The sequence below is a fragment of the Ischnura elegans genome, chromosome 9 (genome assembly GCF_921293095.1).
Source record: "Ischnura elegans chromosome 9, ioIscEleg1.1, whole genome shotgun sequence".
Classification (NCBI taxonomy): domain Eukaryota; kingdom Metazoa; phylum Arthropoda; class Insecta; order Odonata; family Coenagrionidae; genus Ischnura; species Ischnura elegans.
Window position 1 is genome coordinate 70,705,448 of NC_060254.1, and position 22,255 is coordinate 70,727,702.

General features: G+C 36.9%; 1 protein-coding gene across 1 annotated transcript in view; it reads right to left on the minus strand.

The window, feature by feature from the left end:
- LOC124164951 overlaps positions 1-22,255 on the minus strand; it is a 40,752-nt gene that overhangs the window by 13,241 nt on the left and 5,256 nt on the right. Inside the window, exons 3-17 of the mRNA XM_046542189.1 lie at positions 21,841-21,929; positions 19,641-19,865; positions 15,051-15,133; positions 14,120-14,276; positions 13,454-13,785; positions 11,863-11,960; positions 11,523-11,643; positions 11,072-11,194; positions 10,112-10,317; positions 6,737-6,838; positions 5,530-5,647; positions 4,882-5,014; positions 2,903-3,134; positions 1,874-2,083; positions 1,342-1,456 (exon numbers count right to left, since the gene is read on the minus strand). Of these exons, the coding sequence (XP_046398145.1) occupies positions 1,342-1,456; positions 1,874-2,083; positions 2,903-3,134; positions 4,882-5,014; positions 5,530-5,647; positions 6,737-6,838; positions 10,112-10,317; positions 11,072-11,194; positions 11,523-11,643; positions 11,863-11,960; positions 13,454-13,785; positions 14,120-14,276; positions 15,051-15,133; positions 19,641-19,865; positions 21,841-21,929 (2,344 nt within the window). The remainder of the gene's footprint in view (positions 1-1,341; positions 1,457-1,873; positions 2,084-2,902; positions 3,135-4,881; positions 5,015-5,529; positions 5,648-6,736; positions 6,839-10,111; positions 10,318-11,071; positions 11,195-11,522; positions 11,644-11,862; positions 11,961-13,453; positions 13,786-14,119; positions 14,277-15,050; positions 15,134-19,640; positions 19,866-21,840; positions 21,930-22,255) is intronic.

The following is a 22,255-nucleotide window of genomic DNA, read 5'->3' on the forward strand; positions in this document are numbered from 1 at the left end:
ATCTGGAAAATTTCTGTTCCAAACTTTGGCTTTGGTGGGTTTTTGCGGAACTTCTTTAGGTATAAAGAAATGAGCGGCACATCATATGAATCGTATATCTTTTCATAAAATGAATGAACTTTGAGAGAAGTTCAACAGTTTTGGAGCCAGATCCATTATAGTGCTGTAATGTACCAAAAAATCAGTATTTCTCCCATTTTTAATTTTTAGGTGGGAAGGAGGGGAAAAGTTGAGGTTTTCAGAATCCTCCTCTAGATCGTTTTCAGTACCTTGCCTCTATGAAAATTTCATCATTTACCTCGAGAAACCAAAGGGGTTTTATGGTATATGGACATACTTTATCAATAACCATGGTCATATTTTCTCGTCCTTCCAATGAACATTCCTAAAGGACTCCAATGTAGAAGCTATATTTGTGGCTTACTCTTCAATCCAAATGAATGCTTGCTCATCCTGCAGAAACGCAACCCACAAAACCTCCATGTACTGCAACCCCTTACAATGAAGTCCCAATTTTCCTAGTGCCATTGAATTTGTCATTAGGAGGTTTTCACTGCACAATATATCCTAATCAAGAGCACATGTATGGAGTGCTTGTTGTTAAAAAGTCATGGATCATCTGCATTATTTATGCTAATACTGTACATATTGGCATGGATCTAAGTTGAACACTATTCTAATATGACCCAACCAGTGGCACAGCAAGGGGGGTTTTGGGGAATAAATCCCCCCCCAGAGCTCAGAGAAATTTTTAAGTTTTAATCCATTTTTTTAAATGGATTAGTATTGCTCATAGAATAGCATTAGGATTAATCAAATATCCCTCAGAAAGCCGTAAAACTTGTCATTTTAAACCATTAATCTTAAAAATTTTCTGGAGGAGGACCCCCACAACTCCCACTTATCCTGGGGGTTATGCAATACCCCCCACACATCTAGGTATTAGTTGCGCCTGAAACCTCCCCTAGCCTTAATTCTTTGCTGCGCCCCTGGACCCAACTTCTAATCGGTGCCGGCCAAATCTTTGCCCGCTGACAAATAAGTTTTTTGCTTCAAAATGTAAAATAAAATAATTTAACTTATGGAGCTGCTATTTTTATTTTCGGTTTTTCATGCAAAGCTATCCAGTGGCAAACAGGTTATCCATAATTTAGGTCATGGAACCAGCAGTAGACTATGCAACCCACATTTAAAGTCAAATATTTTGCATCTGCTTGTTATATGAGCCCTCTTTTTTGCAGGAGTTGGGATGAAAAAAAAAACTCATCTCAGATTCTTTCAAATATGTACAGTAATTTAAATGATGCAACAATTTTTTTCCATGATATTGACTATAATTACCTGCTTCTTGGGATCCCAGTTTCGCTGCTGTGGCACTTTCAAATCCAAGGCCCTCACCCATGTCAGACATTCTTGCTCATTACTCTTGCCATACCAATACCATACGATGGCGAACCTGTAAAAAAATAAAATCAAACAACCCTTCAGCATCACACCATCTCTTCTAAATGCTTTTTACAAATCAATTCACTACATGGTTGTCTCTTGGAGATACCAGATTTCATTAATTTACAAAAATTACATACTATTAGGATCAGTTAATTTTTTTTTCGGCATCATTTCCAATGTAAGCCAATGAGAAAATATTTAACTTTGACACTGGCATTATGCCATTACAAGTAATTCATTTGTATTATGTGGGCAGCTATAGGCTTAAAACTTTTTTTCCAGGTATGTACAAGGATCTACTTCTCTAAACTGAGAGAAATTACTCCACAACTAGGGTTCAACTACACTTAGCATTAAATTTAGCCATTATCAGATGCAATTGAATAGACTGCCATTGCCTATTAAATGATGAACCAAAACATACGCAACACCATCCTCCACCATCTGGTTTACTTCTGGATGATTTGCAACCTGGAGGAACTCTGGATTTGCAGGGTTACGCCTGATGTCCACAAGCTGCCATGGCAAAATCCACCCAAAACGCACACAGCTCATCACCTCAACAACATAACTAGATCTTCCTGCCCAGTCATACATCAGCCAACGAATAGCAGACATAAAGACTTGCATTTCACTGAAAGAGTCATAGTGAATAAATAAATATGCATGTTCATTCTATCAAAGTCATTAACATTTAACACATTACTGCAAATAAATACATCTTGAATCTATGCATTACAAATAACTGCCACCAAATGTGAATTCTACAAATTTTTAGTGACAGAAATCCACATAATTTTTCATGAGGAAAAAAACTTAAACCTTTACCCTGGTAAACACTCTCAAAGAAAGCCAAATAAAATAAATATGTTTGGTCAGCAAATTTCAGATAAAGATAGCTCTAGCATAGTATAACATCTTGCTCCTCTAGATATACTTAAGCTCCATATAGAAGTCCATAGGCGCCGACTCCATGAATTAGTTAAAAGGATTCAAAACTCAAAATTGTGTGATCCTAATGTTCCTATCTAGTCAAATATGTAGTTCTTTTAAGTAAATTTACCATCTAGTTATAAGATGCAGGCATAGGCTCAGTTTGAACCAGTTAGTCATGGAATGGATAAATGGCACAAGGGACTCCAGAATTGATAAGTTATTGTAACCACATATATATGTGCTGTATGTGTTATAAGGGTGCTTCTTTTTTGGGAAACTCCTATACAGCGAATTTCTCCAACTACTTTCAACTGATTCATTGAGTACCAATTATTATTATTATTATTATTGAAATCCTCTATTTTTGGAAGGTGGACTTTTATTTTTTGTTTCTGTTGAGGCCATGCATGAATGCTCATTGCACCAACTTATGGGACAAAATCTCAAGCTATCCGCCCTCAGATTCATGGATATATATAAGAGCAGTGTAAATGATGGGCAGTAAATCTATCCTTACCAGTGAATTTGGATATAGTTTGATGATAGTAAAGTGCAAACATCTTCCAGGGTTAGCTGAAGGTAGTCATTTGAAGCAACGAGAGGCAGGAAGAAAGTCGTCACTCTAGGTATCATAATCTGAGCAACTTCCTTATTATTCTTCTTACGAGCATCCAAGTATAACATGAAGGCTGTAGCTTCTGAGAATATCACTGTGCTGTCAATGAAGGCCCAACATTGTTCTTCCAGCTCTTTAAAAATTATTCTTTAAATCAGCAATGTTGAAAATCAATTTCAAGAGTGTATTTTTACTTCTAGCATTAATCTACCGTCAAAGTATAATAATTCTTGCCAACAAAAAAACATGCAGGAATCGACAAAACTAGCACTTGCATTTATTTTTGCAAATATTTACTAATGAGCAAATGGTAAATATTAAACATTTTAAAATATAAATGAATATAAAATGTATTTCATATATCTAAGCTCTAAAAAAATGACAGAAAATCTTCAAGGAAAAAAATCTCACAACTATTTCTTGTAACTCCAACTCTAAAAAAACTGAAAATTTGCATAAATTCTTGCTAACATTCCCAACTTGCAGACACCTGAAACTTACAAACATTTAATTTTTTTAATTTCTCAGTTCTAAGAGAGAGAGACAGAAAATGCTCCAGAACCAAATCTCTTATAATAGTCGAGGAAAGATACGCATTAGATTTTGCATTCGCTTGCAAAAATTATTTGTAAAAAAGTTACCATATTTTCATTTGGGAGAAACCTTTAGTTGCATTGCTGCAGGCCAAAATGCACTCGGAAAATGCAATTTCTGAGACGCCCTTTGGAAAACATAATAACTTTGTAGAAAAGAGTCAGAACTGGCCCGGAACAGGTACTCGGGGGTTTTTGAGGTCGCTGATCACGGTTATGATGTTCAAATTGACACCCGGACCACCTGGGGCTCAGGAACACCATTGAACGTCATCTCCGTGGAACTGTCCCAGAGTTCATGCGGGAAAGGAAAAACAAGCGGCATCCGGGGGTTTTTTGGGTCACTGAATTCAAATATGGCATCGGCGAACCTCCCCCGGACACCTGGTGCAACTAAAGGTTTCTCCCAAATGAAAATATGGTAACTTTTTTACAAATAATTTTTGCAAGCGAATGCAAAAAACCGCATTCCGATCCGTCCAGGACGCAAAAATTTCTTTATTTTTGCGTATCTTTCCTCGACTATAAGTATCTCTCATTCTTAGAGACAAAGCAGAACCCCATTACATCATATAAGTCACCATACTCTCAGATTCCCATTTGAATATATTTTAGCACACACTAGCAATTTAAGGCACACTCGCTGTCCCTAGGGAGCTTATGAGGAAACATTCTTGAGACATCCTCAATTTTAATTGCTTACTACCAAAATTATTTTGAAAAATAAATTTTGGTCAACTAAGACGGCTCTTTAGAAAAAGAGCTCAAGTCGTATGGTACTTAATGCACTGTTGCCATCAGAAATCAAATTGAACCATGATATTGATACATGCAAAGTAATTACACAAATGATAGTCAGCAATTTTGAATTTAAAAAACCAAGTGACGAAGGAAAAAAATTGACCTCACAAAGCTAGGCATCCACCAAGAGTTTTCTCTCCAGAGATGCACTGCTGAGAGTGACTCTCAAATGAATGAGTGAACATGCAGAAAGTTGTCTTTTGTCTCCAATAGTTCCTGAGGGCCAGATTTCATGAGCCATATAATGTCTAGCTAACATACCAATTTCCCTCTTCTCCAAGGGAAACTTGTTCAAATTCTTAAATGTATTCAGGAGTTTCTGACAGTTCTGGTACTAATTAAGAGTCAAATTTTAGATCATCAAAATGATCCCACAAGGCTTAGTAGGTACCATATATTATAGCAAGAAAAACATCCATTTAAGGAGTGAAATTATGGGTTATTATTCCACTAGAATAGAATTAATGTGTATCTGGTATGACATACCTCGAATACCTAGGTATTGAGCTGCCATGAATATCTCCAGGATATTATCCCTGCGGAGAAGGCTATAACTGTCCTGACCTGAATGTATCATCCAGTCATATATAAGAGAAAATGCTCGAGTGGTGACCTTACTCTGAAATCAGGAAAACAGCAAATATACAACTATCAAATAACTATTTTTCAATGGAAAATAATAAGGATAGGCAAGAAAATAACTCAGAAAGAAACCCTTAAAAAGGAGCACACTTAATTAACACTTGTTGTGAAGAATGAGAATTGCTTGCAAAATGTTAATAACATTAACATAATGAGAAAACATTAATGTACATTTCATATTAATTGTAGAGGTTCATTCTAAAATGGTTTGACTATTAGTAGGTATATAATACAAACTGCAATTACATACATATATTTATGGATGAAAGATAAAAACTCCCATTGAAAAAACTAAACAGATTGAATGAATGATACAGCTCATTCTTGCTGTAAATTGAAGCATGTACTTGCTAGATGTCTGGTTCTGGCTGGATACAAGTGCTGTATCGCATATACTCAAGGAAAGACGCAGGGGATAAATATACGCATTTTATACAATAAGGTATTTCTTAAATCAATTTAGAAATGGGTAAAATTATGCTCTTTACTTACAGGAGGAAGCTCCACTACTTTCTCACATTCTCTGTCAAAAAATGAGGAGTAACATTGCAAGACCAAGTGATGGCAGCTGAACTGGTTGTTTTCAACACACACTGTTATGTCAGGGTTACTAAAAATGAAGGGAAGATGATATTTTAAACTAATAGTATGTTGTAATACGCGTGGGCAATAGTAAAATTCTTGTGATATGAAGTGATTTATTTTACAAATATTCCACTATTGATAAGTTCCCGCATTTGCCTCGTAACAATGCTGAGGAGATTTTTTTGCAACCAATATGAGGGTGACATAACTAGCAGGGATCAGGGACTATTTGGCAACCAAATGAGTTTGTCCCGTGCAAAAAAATTTCACTACCACATTATGAAAAGCAAATGAAACATTATAGCCATGACTATTATAGGCTCTGGTACTATGCTCAACTATTAACATGCATTATCTTTACAAGAAATTCATCTTCTTTTTTATTTTTGAAATGTGGGTGTGGAGGAAGCTAGAGAGAGTGAAGTGGGTGGATAAAGTGAGGAATGACGAGGTGCTGGAAAGAGTTGGGGAGGAAAAAACATTACTGAGAGCTGTAATGAAGAGAAAAGGGAATTGTATAGGGCGTGTTTTGAGAGGGAAGGGGATTTTGAATACAGCAGTCGAGAGAACAGAGGAAGGAGAAAAGAGAAGAAGGCTGAAGATGACGGACATAATGAGGTTAGGAAGAAGCTACAGGGAAACAAAACGGGAGGCCTTAGAGTGAGGTGGAAACAACTTTGGTGTTTGGGACTTGCCAGTGGAGGGCAGAAAACCAGCCGATGATGATGATCTTTACAGGGTATGAAAAAGTCTCGGAGGATTATGAGTTACAATTCCATCATGATCACATCTTCTCCTTGGTGATACATATTTCCTTCTCCATATAAGTCTGATAGATTGGGGAATATTTTAATGATCTCTTTTTATTCAACTCCTGACAATTTTTCAGAATTTATGCTTTACAAAAATATATTACCGCAAACAGGGTAACAAAATTCATAAGGCAAAAAGACAGTTTTTTCAATTATTTCAAATCCCAATATAGACATTAATGCATGCGAAAAGAGTCAATTAATCTCTAAAATGATCATCTTGGTGGCCAACTTAACATCTATGCAAATAGGAATTCTTTCCACCAACTGAGATAATAAGAATCCGTAAATATTATACTCACACAAAATTCTTGACACGGTCTTCCACCAAGTTCAGCAGGTGTGATTTTGCAGGCAGAGTTAATTTACTCCAATCAATTTCCTGCTCATCAAGGTAAAATGACCTGTTAATAATGAATGCATAAGAATAAGCAATGAAAACATTACATTTCCACAAAATGAAAATTATGTATCCTAAGAAAAGACAATACATTCATATTACACTATTTTTCCACTGTAAACATCAAGCTCTGGATTGTTGCTGTCTCTGATAATCTCTGCCACCGCATCGATTTATCATCATGCCATAGGAAGCCAACACTCTAGCCACTACACCAAATCTGATCCCCCAGGAACCGGTTGAATACGTATTTCGGCACACAGTTTTTCAACCCTGTCTTCTCTTTCCTCAACCATACATTCCCACTCTCTTGTCTCCTCTATCCATTGCGCTTCCCTTCTGCACCCCATAACTCCCAAACTCTCCTACCCCTCCCATTCTCTCCTTTGCCCCTCATCCCCGACACTGTAAAGGTTTGACAGATTTGCACAGTGTGAGCAGTACATAGGATTGTTGTTGTATTGAGCAGGGCAGCTCTCTAAAAGTGTTGCATCTGCCATCACTAGTTGCAGAAATTACTCAGAATCCTTCCCCTTGGTACATTCAAATTTGTCTGTTTTTTGCTGTAATATTCGTCAACTCAACTATAAAATTCTGCATAGCATACAGCTTACAATGACCAAGAAACTATTTACTAGGTGAAAGGATGATAATAAAATAGACCTCATTTCAAGAGACAGACCTACCCCTCATTTAGACTTTAATGTTCACACAAAAAAATTTGAAAAGCAAGCATAAAATTTATGGTGCTTTCCCAGTACCTATATACATTTGATGTACCTTTTGTATTGATACAACTCCAATAGATTGTAACAGAATATGATAAAATGTTTTTTCCTTTGCACCAAATAACCTACTTCGTGCAGAAAAAAATTGTTAGACTATTATTACTTAAAAAGCGTTACAAACATTCCCGTCCTTTATTCATTGAACTTAACATACTCCCGCTAAGATATATGTATTGCTATAAAGTGTTAAAAAATTTTTTTTTGCGTAGTGGATATAGCCCAAAAATTTTTGGGAGCTATGTGCTGTTTAATCCTCGCAGAGGTTTCTCGATCCCTATGCACAAGCCTAATCTAACGATGTATAAAAGGAGTTTTTTGTATATGGGACCAAAATTGTATAATATGCTACCAAATACAATTAAAGAGACAAATTGTTTTGGTAAATACAAAAGGTTGATACAGAAATGGATAATGACTTTTGAAGACATCGAAAAGCTATGGTAAAGGGTCGGTATATTGCAGAAAATACCCTAGGCATCATATGTGTTGTACATTATAAGTTGTATCTCATCTTAAGGTCAGCTCTGTTATTATATTATTACGCACATGTATTTTTTTTCTCAAGGTATTGTGTATTTTGGTTGTATGTGTTATCATTTCCGCAATTAATGAAAATTGAAGTTAGCCCAAACACAGGCTTATTGCCTTATGGGCTACCTTACTTCCTTGAATGGATGTAATATTCTGTAAAAAAAATATGTATGCATGGAAGAATAAATTATTATTATACACCCATGTCTCGTATAGCGCAATTTCGATTAGCGCAATTTCGATATAGCGCAAATTCGTTCCTCGGGGAAACATTGCAACGCAGTGTAGCCTAATCACATATCTTAAACGCTCTCGTGATAAAACGTGAACTTGCGCTAAGTGCACACGAAATTTCTATCAATTTACGCATATTAATATTATTTCTTGCCTCAAATCTTCTTTTTTGTTCATATATTAATCGAAATTCATTGCTGTGCAATTGCCAAAAGTATTACTCGTCATTGGGTCCAGATAGCCGGCCTACCGAAGTAATTTATCTCGTCTCCTTAACAGAATGATAATAAATAATTTAGATCGTTAATTAAGCGTGGGTCTAGTGGAAATGAGTTTTTTTTTCAGCAATACGATTTGAGACGTATTTTTGCCGTCGTAGGTTACCGGGCGATTGACTTCCAGGTAGTGTGTCTACGCTAAAGCCTTCAAGGTCATCGGTATTCACGGGGGAGAAATGGAGCGGTGGCCGAGTTGCGCATGAATAGCATCGACACATAAAAGGGTCCGCTATAGAGTCTCAAACACAATGGCTTCGTTCCCTCCCCGCAGTCTTAGGCCTTCTGCGTCTCAGGAATACAGTTCAGCAGAAGAAGGTGATTTAGATAGAGCCATACAGAGTAAAAACCAAGAGAATATGGCAAAAAATAGGAATTCGGGTGGAAAAAAGAATTTATCAAGAAAAACCATAAACCTAGAAGAGAAATTGATATAGGTCAATTGCTTTGAAAATGGAGAACGTCAAAGCGATATTGCGCGGAAGTTTAAACGCACGATGCCTTATTCTGAATAAAGACTAAGTTAAAACGTCAGTGACCTCAGCCGCACCAACTTCAACCAAGCGGTCTACACATACGGAAAGTTCATAGTGAATCAGTACAAAAAGACGAGAGTGGTAATCGCTCCGAGACATTTAGTGAAAGCTCCGGTTGGTTCCAGAATTTAAACGGCAAGCAGGTATTTTCAGTGCGGCGATATCAGGTGAATCTGCAAGTGTTGATAGCGCAGTCACCGCAACATTTTCTGATGAACTCCAAGCTGTGATTGAAAGTGGCTCCTTTCCCCCTCAACTAGTTTTTAATGTTGACGAGACGATATTCTTTTGAAAAAGAATGCATTCTCGTTCATTCATTTTCAGGGAAGGATTACCTGGGTCAGGTTTCAAGGCATTTAAAGACTGTTTCACGTAGCTGCTAATGACTCGGAGGACTTCAAATTAAAATGATTTATCATTCATAAACTCCGCTGGCTATGAAGTGGCATTTAAAGTAGCATTTTCCTGTCATTTCGATGAGCGACAAAAGGGCCTGGGTGACACAATAGTTGTTTTTAGACTAGTTTGAAAAATCGTCAACTGCCGGCAACGCATTACGATCCCCTGAGATAGCAGATGTTAGCCCACCCGCACGACAGGATGGAATTTCGAAAGCACGTAAGAATTTTTTTTAACGTGAATAAAAGTCTTTGAATGCGTGAATACTATCTTTAAAGATGTTTTAAACTATAAATATTTATAGAAATAACGTTTTCTAAGGCTTTTTATGGGAATATAGATGTTTTAGAAGAAATTCAATACCCAAGATCTATGCTACCAGGAACGCATCCCTATCTTCCCTATGTTAAAACGCTCTCGTATAACGCAAATTCGTATAGCGCAAAGACCCCAAGGAACGCATCCCTTGCGCTATACGAGACATGGGTGTATTATTATTATTATTAATACTTACCTTGAAACTACTGGTTCAGTTTCGTCATCGCTTGTCTTGGTCATGCAATCTGAATTGCTGTTCCTCAGGCCATTTTCTCGGACACCATCTCCGGTTTCACCTCGTTTTGCAATGGGATAAAGTTTCAGGTGATGGGAAGAGTCACTAGGCACAGCAATTTGAGGTTCCTTGTTCACTGAATAGTTCACCTCCCTCTTGAGACCTCTCTGCACACAAAATATTCTCCTCTAATAATCTCATATTTCATAGTAATATAAGTTCTCTATTTAATGGTCATGATATCAAAAACATATTTGAGGGTAAGGGCAGTAAACGTAGAAAAGGTGAGTAAAAAAAGTTGAAAGGTTCAATAGGTATACATTTAACAGAATAACCCATAGATTGGATGATTATTCTATTCTAAAGTGACTAGCTGTGCAGTTTGGAGAAGAATAACAGGAAACTTCAAACATTATGATGAGACTGCTACTGGCGATGAAGAGTAGGATTGGTTGGAAGGTAAGATATGCCTGATGGAATTGAAAAACAATGAATGGCAAGGACTCGAAATGGCTTGCAAGACAAGATTACTTTCGAAGGAGATAAATAATTGGCAAGGCTAATAGTTGAACCATCATAAAAGAGAGAGAGACAAAGTTAATCCAGAATACATATTAGGTATCCCATCCCAACCCTGACCCCATGTTAATGGAAAGATACTGGTTACGTGAGATAGGAGGAAGGGAACATGAGTAATGAGAAGGCAATTAGAAAGTGAGGCAGGTTATTTTTTAGATAAAGAATATGTATAATAAAAACATGCTCAAGGTATATCATGCAGGCATAACTTAGGTGATAATTCTTCTTTTTCTAAACCCACTGTAAAAAGTAAAATACTTCTACATATTATAATTTTAACGTCATATTTTAGTCTTCATCACCCACTGAATTTCAACATGTAACTATCATAAGGAAACACACCTTCATTATTTTCTTCATTTCTAAAGCTGCAGCTGATTTTAAACTATTTTCTCTACTCACATTGACTTTAGCATTTTTGGGATTATCCACCAGAACACTCATCTTCTGTGTTTCATACACCACCTAGAAAAATTTCAAAAAATCACTCAAACAAAAAGTTTGTGACATAAATCAATAATGTAAATATATTTAATACATATATGTAATGATATTTGGCTTTGGTGACTGTGATGCAGAGGTTTCTTTCACCCATCAACCACTGTCCAAAAAATTTATTTACTCCAATCTGAAAAAGCATGTGACTTCAGTTGCTAATTTTGTAACTGAAGAGCTCACTCAAATAACTCGATCATTACACAATATGTATTTCTACCCTGTAATAAGAGACTTAAAGTATATAAGTTTAAAAAAAAATAATAAGAACATTTCATATAGGTTTAAAATCTCTCACCTGATTAGGCACAATTTTCAGGTTGCCACTTGGTGTGTACTGGAATGGAAATGCACTCGGAGGTGCCCCTGCGGATCCAATCACTGATTCTTCCTTAGCACCAGTGTGAACTTTAGAGGAGCTATGATATTATTGTAATGAGGAAATGTGAATACATAATTTATTATTCAGTGAGTACATTAAAATCATTTATTTACCATAAGAAAATCCATCTGATCATAAAAACAACACATTTTTTGCAAAACTAATTTACTTACTAACATTAAATTGATTTAAGATTTCAAAGAGAGTGCTTCACCACTCTTCTTTAGGCAAATATTTACTGAATGTTTTAGCTTACCATGTTGATGGGTCAAACTGATTGCCAGTTTTATGAACATTTGGAGGTTCTTCACTGGTTGGATAGGGTGGGGGTCTCTTCTTTATGTGATCATATTGCTTTAAGAAAACGAAAATATGTATTAGAATTAGTGGGCAAAAGGAATCACAATGGTTGATGCTGAATTATGTAGTACACTACCCATGAATTAGTAATAAAACGTGTAAAAAAGATCAACATCATCAGAAAGGGTACAAAAGTAATGATTCACAGTCCAGGCTTGGTGTGTGTTTAACCCTTCCGCTAAGAATGCCAGAAATGTCCGCCAGTATGTTTCTTGACCGCAGAAACGAAAGCCTGAAATATTCGTCGGAGATTTTCCTTCATAGGTGAACAAATGCCAAAAATATTCAGCTCCTTGCTCTCCCTCTTTCATGGTGATTGTGGGTATGTGAAATCTTAGTTTCAGGACCCAGGACTTATATTACGTCCCTCTATGTGGTAAGGGATTGTGGTCATATTTATATATAAATATTTACTTAATATCTCGATTATAGTACACACTTCAACATGGGAATTATTGATGCATTAAATCCATAATATTGACGGTGGAGCTTCATTCAAAATTTGACAATGCACAAAAAACCGAGGAATTCAATCCAAAGCCTGCAATTTACGTTCAAGCAACAAAAATCCATGTAGCTTATACATATAAACAAATCATAAATTGACTGGAATCAATGCCACTGGTAGGGTCATAAACATGGAAAGGAGGGACCCCAACTACCGTCGGAGTCTGAGATAATGTGGAGTCCCTGCCGAGATGCATCGAAAAAGGTTGGAGCTGAGAGGGTGTGATTATCCGCGAGACCCTTCTCAACAAATGTCCAGAAAAAATGCTCCAATAGAAGGAATGGAAGAATCTCTTAGGGCTCAGTCCAGCAGCCATGATAAGGAGAGAACACCACCGTTTCCAAAGGGATAATCAAGAGAGTGGATAATTACAAGAAGAGTGATTTTCTTCTACCAACAATCTTCTGTATTATTTCTACTGTATAGATACCTTTTTCTCAACTTATACGCAACCAAACTCTACAAATGAGGTACTAAAATGCACAGAATTTATCAGAGAACATGCGAGGGCATATCTTACTTCCTAAGTATTGCTATTGTTTCCTAAAATTGGTTTTTAAATAATTAAAAAAAAAAAACAAAAACCGGTAAATATTCCTGACGTTAACGGCGCAGAAACTGATACATTTGTTCATTTGCAACAATATGTTGCACTCTTGCACTCTTTAAATAACTTTTATCAAAATGCGGCTGATTCCACATTCAAGTCTCCTGTTGATACGTAAGTATGACTCATCATGTGCGTTTAACAGAGGATAGTGCAATTACTTCCAATGTTGTGTTTAAAGAGGTCCTCTGACCTCAATTTGTACATGAACATTCCAATTAAATTTGTACATAAGACCCTGCCTTTTTTTCTACATTTTAAAATTAGAAACGTGCCTATCCCTCTGTGGACCTGCATTGAAAAGAGCGGGGGAAGCCCGCTCGTATATTAAATACCAAATATATTCAATGTCAAAAAATATTAAAAATTTACCTCAGATGCTGCTTGGAACTCATAAGCTTCTCCTCCAGTAGGATTCATGTTAAACCTTCGAGCTGGATGCATTTGCTCATTGCGATCATCATTTCTCTTCCTTGGACTCAGCTCTCCAGGGGCATTCTTAGCTGGTGGATGCCACTCCATTGAGTCATGATGGTTTTGTTGCAGCGCATTGGCCACAGTTTGAGAAGGATTAGCCTGCATGCCATGTAAAGGTTTCTCACATCTACGAGCAGATTCTAACTCTTTACCAAATTTGGCTGCCAGTTTAGGTGATATTTTCTTCAGATTCAAAGCTGTTGAATTTAAAGCTGAACTATCTGTATCTGTTGGTTAAGAAATCATTGAAAAAAAAAATTAAATTGGAATAACCCAAAATATACCATTGCAGATCTGTTCAAAATCTTCCATAACCCGGGGAGATTCTGTGACAGTGGGTACATTATTATGGAAGTGGCAATGCCCTAATCCATGGCATCAAGTGACTCAAAAAGTCTGAAGTAATTTTCTGATGGCAGGATAATTACAGAGGTCATAATATCAGATTAAGATCCTAAAATGATTTTTTGGCTGCAGTCTGGCTGGAATCTGACCCTGATCCACAAAGAGCAGAACTTTGAGTAAAATATAACATGTTATTAATTATATTGAAACTGTTACCTGATTGATTAGAATTTATTGATGATTCTGAGAAATACTCCTTAATCTTCAATCCGTCCTGCTTCCCAGCAAGGAGTGTCAAAGGTCCCTCTCCACAACCAATGTCACGTCCTTGGCTTAGAGATTTTTTAAGAGGTTTATTATTACCCAAAATAGCCTAAAATTAAGCGTTTTTGAGGTAAGAAAAACGTGGATTAGCTAATGAAACATTAAATCACAAAATAATGAATGGCATGTAAACAAATTGTTTCCTTGAAATATTTTAAAACAAGCAGCAATACCTTTCCTCATAATAGAAAATCCATGTCTCTCATTTTGAAGTGTATTTAATCAATGAATATTCTTCATATCTAAATCTTCAATTACCTATTTACCAATATATGGCTGCTCTAATTTTTTTTTCAAATATTGATGATATCTTTAAACTCATTGATATAATCGTTTTTGTAAATTTCTATGGTATTTTAAAGTATTACATAGAAAATAATATTAGATATAATAGCTATTTCCTTCTTTGATAAACAAGAAGTTAAAGTGACTGCAGTGGAAATAAAGTTTTGGATACACTGAAAATCACACTCAGCGAGGGAATCAGAAGTAAAGAAGGAAAATTTCAGTTGGGTTACTCAGTTAATCTTGATAAAAGCTACAATAGTAACTTGTTAAATATTTTATACATATGTACAAAAGAAGAGTCCTTGGATGTTTTAGTTCAATTACTGAACTTCATGCTGTACTTATGTTATTGTGTAATTGATCCCAAAATTTCTTCTGGCTTGAGTGGTTTTTTTATGGATGTGGTAACAAGTAAAACTGGTTCCCAGCAAAATGAAAACCTTTACAACCAAATAAATCCCATTTCATACCCATTATGGAAGCTGATAATGATATTCACTTAGAATACACTCAGGCTTATGAGTTCATTACTTACTTCTGAGCGGGTGACCACTGCACTACTGAGATTCGATCCTCCAGCAATGTGCGTGAATTCTTCCTCAGTACAAACAGATGATGCTGTGGAAAAAAGTAAATTGGAAATTGTTGTATTGTGCCATCTTTCTTTCTAGAGATACCGGGTTTAACAACTGATACCTATCATTCAGACTAGTCTAGAGTGGTACAATACAAAAAGATTTAATTCATTAGCTAAAAGAATGCTTGCATGCCAATCGTTTTAAATATTTGAATCTGCAGTATTTATTATCCAAGCTGAGCATGCACTCTTTAATGGATGACCCAATGGGATCTTTCAATGTTCACTAAAATAGAAGTTCAATAAATAAATTTGGAAGTAGGCTTCACTGGAAAAATTGGCTATCAGTTATCACATTACATAGACTTGATGTTAGTTATTCACAATATGTTGGGATACATTCACTGACCACCACTGTAGAACCACCATACTTGTCTCTCATTGACCAATCTTTGAATGAATAAGAATTTCACACAAATATTTGACACCCATTTCATACAGTAAAATTATGATTCTAATTTAAGGTAGTGGACTAAAATGAGACGCTAAATATGAAAGATAATATTAAACCTTAATAAATTTGACAAGTTCAAAATTTCGACAAAAAAGCAAAATTGTTATTTTTTTCATGACCACATTTTTATCTAAAAACCGATCGGTCACGATGATAATTGGTCTTGGAACTTCAATTTACTGAATCGCACTTTAACGTTTCCTGTTCAAAGGCCACATTTGCGCGCAGTATGCAACCCGCGACACTTTTCCGCCAAATTGCCGTTTTATAGGTACAGTTTAGAACCCAATTAGGGCAAATTTCCAGCCAGAACCAGATATTGTATCTGATATTGAATAGTTACGTCTCAGAAATGAAAAGTTACACTGATTATTTCATGGATGACTTTAGCTATGCTTCACCAATTTTTAAGTTTCTTTGAATTTCAGGGCCAATAATGCTCAAATTATGTTACTTCTCTATCCCTTAGGCCGTTTACACACGTAGGTATCAGCAATGCCGGTATCATTGCCGGCTGCGGCCATGTACCAGCCTTCGACGATTTTCATACACACAGATATTGCCAGAACCTGCAGCCAGCTTGATTTCGGACCCATTTTAATAGATATCGAATCTGAATACAAAAGCAGCGCATGAAAGAGCGTATTTAAAAACATTGAAGCCCAAAGCAGTTGCTGGAGCACCCCCTTACGACTCTGCGAATTCATCATCGGCTTTAACTTCCGGTATCTAGCAGTGCCCAACAGCACATAGTTTGAAAAATTTGATTTGATAACATCGAATCCAGCGATACATTTGGTTACGAGTTTTCTATGGGATCGTCTAGAAATAATGGCTTCATAGGGTTGTTTTCGTCATAAATGGAAAAAATAGGTGGATATGAGTTTTAGAGGAAATCTAATAGAATAAAAGCGGACATAATTGGAAAATCGAGGTTTTAAAGCCAAGTAACTATCATTTCGACCGTTTTCTACGTAACGAAAAACGTGATATTCCAACCAAGGGGTCGACAGCCTTTTGAGACGGAAGAGCCAAACGTTATATAATCAGTGTTGCAATAAGCTGCGTAGCTGCATTTTTATAGTGCTTTCATTTGTTTTCCGGCAATTTATTTATGAAGGGGACGAATAATCCTCTCTCCTTCCTACATACATGGTTTTTATCCTGCTTGCAATATTTTTTGAGCTTAGAAAAAATAATAAAATTATCATTTCTTGCGCAAGGAACTGGAAGGCCGCAATTTGATATTGAAAGAGCCGCATACGACTCGCAAGTCGCAGGTTGGCGACACCTGCTCTAACCGAAAAAATAACAATTCCTTTGGAATTTCTAAACATATAAGAAAAGGCATTTGCCGGTTGGGAAGAAAATAATAAACGCTTGATTACGCCATAGGGATAACTCAAGCTCTCACGAGGGCGAAAATGAAAGACAAGGTTGAACCCTAGAACCCACAAAGAAAGGATTCGTAGCGCTTCGATAGCAAAATTATTTTTGATGGACAATCGATTCCGTAAGTTGAGGAATAGCCAAGGTTTCCGATAATGGGGCGAATATTTCGCTAAGTGGACATCAGACTTAATTCGTGAGCTTAATAAAATACAAAGGAAAGCTGCCCGAATTTTCAAAAACTGCTACTGGCATACAGAAAGCGTTACACAGATGTTAAACGAATGAGGTTGGGAGCCGCTAGAGACTTGGGTGCTAGGGTTAGATAGCTTGAGCAATCGACAATGGATCTTTAAGAGCGAGACGGATAACATTATATCAGAACCCCACTACATTTCGAGGTGCGACAGAAACGATAGATTAAGAGAGGTATTTTTACAAACGGATTGGTATGAGATTTCGTTTTTCCCGCACGACAAAGGACTTTATGAATGCTAAATGTAATTTAATTAGAGGATATCCTTTTTATTTGTAAACATGGTGTCCTTACATCCCACCACAGACCTAGAGAGGCGGCTTGCGGGGTAGTATGTAGATATAGAGAGACACATAGAAGTAACACACTACAGTAATGAATTTGGAGGGTCTCCTAGAGCAATCCGATCATCTATTCTTGCAGTTTACGCTATATTGTAAAATCTCGATGGTGGCACCGTTCGGGCATATTTTTGCGGCGTGTAGCGCTTGTCGCCCGCATCCACACTGATGGTCTCAACTGCGTCAATTGGTCAATAACGATTAAAAATTGAGTTCCAAGGATTAGCCCGTAATTTCTGAAATAATTGACAAGGTGCATAGTAATTTTTAACGTGGCTCTCTAGTGAAAGTTTTATTTCACTAGTTGAACAACGAAATGTTGCAAAATAATCGAATACGCTACTTAATCTACGCATAAAAGATTTCAGACGTATCAGAGGCTGTGTGTGTTGCATACCACCAAGGCGCCGTGGAAAGTAATATTTTTTATTGTTATTAACTTTTTTGGCATGAATCCCAAAACAGCTGGTATTACCCTTATATTGGATTTTAAAAAGTAATTGAAATAAGAAAAAAAAACACAAAATAGCATACCATACTCAACAAGAAAACTTTTGAACGAGCCAATATGTAAGATGTTTGGAGAGAAGAGGGAAAGAAAAGTCGGGGTTTAGAGAGGAAGTCTGAAGATAGACGTTGTGAATGCTGAAATGGATGATGTTATGTCACTGAAAGGGATGTTGAGGGAATTGTTGGGAAGAGGTAGCCAGTAGATTTGAGAAATATCTGGGTTACGGATAAACAGTGTGTGGTCAATGGAAAATGGAAGGGTTCCGTGTTTTACGGAAAAGGACAAGGAGGGGCAGCAACGGAAGAATATCGTCAAGCCTGAATCAACCGATCATTTTTTCCATACCTTCGGATGGGCAGCTCTAATGACCGCTCCAGCGATGGCGGAAAAAATGATCGTTTCTCGCGGTCATTCTCCGCGATGGCTCAAGTGATGGGCTTTCCATCCTTTTTTCATTCACTCGGCACGTCCCTTTTTCCGTCGCCGAAACTATCATTGGCTTCGTCCTTCAGCCAATCGGAACGCAAGGCCGCCAACAGAGATTATTACGCCACGCTTGGCATTTAATTTAGTGACAGTTATAAATAGGTGAAGTGACAGTAAAGCTCTGTAGCTATATATAACGGTGCTTTAATTTGTCTACCGGCAATTTTTTTATGCAAGGGACGCATGATCCTCTCCTTCCTATATTCATAGTTTTGAATTGTGGTAGAATAGTTTAATAGTTTTGATAGTTGTTTGAATTTTTTTGTGTTTTGAACAAAATAATAAAATAATTATTTCTTGCGCAAGGAACTGGTCGGCTGCAATTTGACATCGAAAGAGCCGCATACGATTCGCGATTCGTAGGTTGCCGACCCCTGTTCTAAGCGAAAACATTAAATAAAAATTTTGTTGGAATTGACGACATTTCGAAAATTATAAGAAAATACATTTTCCATGGAAAAAAGGACGGTAGGAATGACCGTGTGATTCAGAAAATGATGGGTCGAGCGATCATTTATTTGGTCCCTGAAAAACTATCGCTGGAGCTATCATTCTGAGGAAAAAATGCTCGTGTGATTCAGGCTATAGGAGCTGAACTGCTTTCCCCTCTCCATTCCAAAACGACGACCTTAATCCGTCCTTTATTCACGTTCTTATTTCCATCAGACTCGCCGTAGGCACGATGGGCGAAGTTTAGAGTTTTATGTTGGGGACGCAGAAATCCTACCGGGGATTTAGGGGCTATAAAAAAACCCCCAGTGAAAAGGGGGTATTCCATATCCCCAAAGTGTTCTTGGAAATTATGTTTAAATTTTTTTACTACTATTTAGTTTTTATTACAATACATAGTATTTTACTACATTTTAAGTACTATCTAAAACTAATTTTTTTAATTTGATATTTTGTTTTAATTGTACTTGAATGTGCAGATTTCGTACTTTTTTTTGGGACAAATACCATTAATTAATATCAACGGCGCCGACCATGTGCGGAGTGGACTAGTTTATGGTGTCGGCGGTGCGCACCTCTAGATTCAGGAATTTCACGTTACCTGGGCCTGACTCCTCGTCGTAATACTGAGCTTTCCTCCGAATGAGAACGATGTCTCCGCAAGATAACTCGGTCTCCTCCAAAGTCACCTGCTTTTGAGAGCGCTTCCTGGTGAGCCGACTGCGGGTTGGCAACAACCGGCGGACACTCTTTCGTCGTCTCTTCGGCGAGTCTCTCCTGCCCTCGAGAAGATCTATGGAGCTAGCGGATTTCCGCGGGTTACTCACTGCGAAAGAAATGTTTCCATTTTCATATATATACACCAACTCAGGACCGGAAGTAGTAGTTTTGTCACTTGTAGAATTACTAGATCTTGTTAATAGATCAGTTTTGCGCCCCCTTCCCCTGATCCCCCTCCTCCTCCCTCTCCCCACCAATAAAATATAATACATCTGTAAACTATTTTTTGAGATTCGGTAGTTAAAATTACACACCGTATGTTTGCTGTTAAGAAGTTTCATTAATATTATTTTTTGGTCATTTATAGAATAATTATTGTCGCTAAATAATTTAATTAGAAAAATTAAAAAAAAATTAAATAAAATTTTAAAAGTTTGCCGCCACCTAATATCTACCGTCTGTGGCACGAAATTTTACATATGTACGAAGGCGCAATACAAATTGCGTCGTGTTAATTGGTGAATTGCTGCTAACCTGGGCAATGACGTGCCCCTTCTAAAAAGGCCGTTTTACACGGGGCATGGCATCGCGCAGGTTAGAACTGCATTAATTTCTAGCGAGGAATTGCGCGAATGCATGAACGAAATTAGAACAGGGACTATTTTGCCATCTCACGTCCACGCATTCTCGCATGTGTTCTAGCAATTCACCACTTTACACGATGCAATTTTGACTGCGCCTTTTTACACACGTCAGATTGTTCAAGAACATGCTCCGTGTAAAACGGCCTTGAGCAGATAGTTAAGTATAAGATAGCAGGAACGTGGCACAGAGGGGCTTCTTCCACCCGCGTAGGTGGAACCCATCCATTACCACCGGAATATATTCGATTCGCTAAAATATTCCTACTGAACTGGAACTAATTAAAAATCGAAGTGTTTTGAAAATCTATAACTCATTATACAAATAAATCCATAACTGCTTTTATAGATTGGGTTTCCATATGTACTCAATGAAATCCTTTCCATCCCTTAAGCAGCTTAAGACTACACGTTTTAGTTCTATTGACCATTTCTTTATTGATCAATCTAATGTGTAATTTTTGAAGTTTTGGACAAAAAAACCTACCTGGCCAATGTTTTGCTTTAGTTTTTACGCCTCATCAAGGAATAGGCTCACTATTAATTATCGTCATCACTAATAACCTAAATACTGAATAACTAAATATTGTATCTATTCCCTGATGGAGATTCTAAAGTGAATTGATAACAAGCGAGGGATTTTTTCTCATTTTAACTAATACCTCAAATTCAACTGAAAAGGGAAATTGGGCAAAAATGTGCTCCTGAAGTTATGCGATCCGATAGGTACGACCATAGAGTAAGTATATTATAAGTTATAAAATATTTCTTTTAACAATTGTTATAAACAAAATCGAATAATTAATGTCTCCACTAAACGTAGCAACCCTTTCTGCTTCAGAATACATTTTTAGACTTGTGGAACGAGCAAATTTAAAAAAATTGCCAAAATTGTTCATAGCCATCTGGTTAATTGTTCTAGAACTACACCAAAAACGTATACGATTTTTGTACGTGTGGTGAGCTCTCTATGTATACTTACTCTATGGTACGACTCATTGAAATGTGGGCACTGCAGCTGTGGTTTCGCCATCTCCCGCATTAAGCTTTTCAAAATAATGATCAGAAAGGGAAATGATAATCAGTATTCCTTCACGCAACACTGTCGTAATTAGTATCAATATTTATAACTAACGTGTTTCTGAAAGACGTTTGTCACAACAAAACACACTCGTAACATGTTTTGGCCTCGAGGCGTGGTGATCACTTCTTGTACTTCGTTCGGAAATTTCTCCTTTTTGTACAATTTCCTCAAAGCACACAGCTTCGACCTGTTTAGTCGCAGAACTTGGGCAAAAGAAAATTTGACAGTGGGCTGACTGCCAATCGCGCTCTAAACCTGTTACTCAACAATTTTCACGCATTCAAATTAAACCTCAGGACTAAACATTCAGCTCGTATGAGAATGTAGACGATAAAAAAAGTTTGAATCAGTCTTACCGTTTCTTCGGTCACAAGATGAGTGCCCACTGAGGTTTACAGTCTCTGTGCTGTGTGAAATTCCCAAAGCTTTGTCAGCAATCTGGCGTCTGCGAAGAGGAGAAGGCATGAAGGTAACAATTCTAAATTACAAATGAAATATATCGATGGCTAAGTCCTAACAACACGTATCTCAAATTCGGCTGGTTTGAGACAGGTATCTTAAAATGTGTGAAATAACATTTGACAAATAAAATACAAGCAAAAAACGACTCTTTCTTTGCAAATAATTGCTTATTTTTCAGTTCGTGAACTTTTGGTTTTTAATTTGAGTGTACAAGTAAAAAAAAATTAATCGTATTTTTTCTCTCCTGAAAAGTTGCTTTTTTGAGATACGTGTTGTTAGAACTTAGTCATCGATATTATTATTATTAAA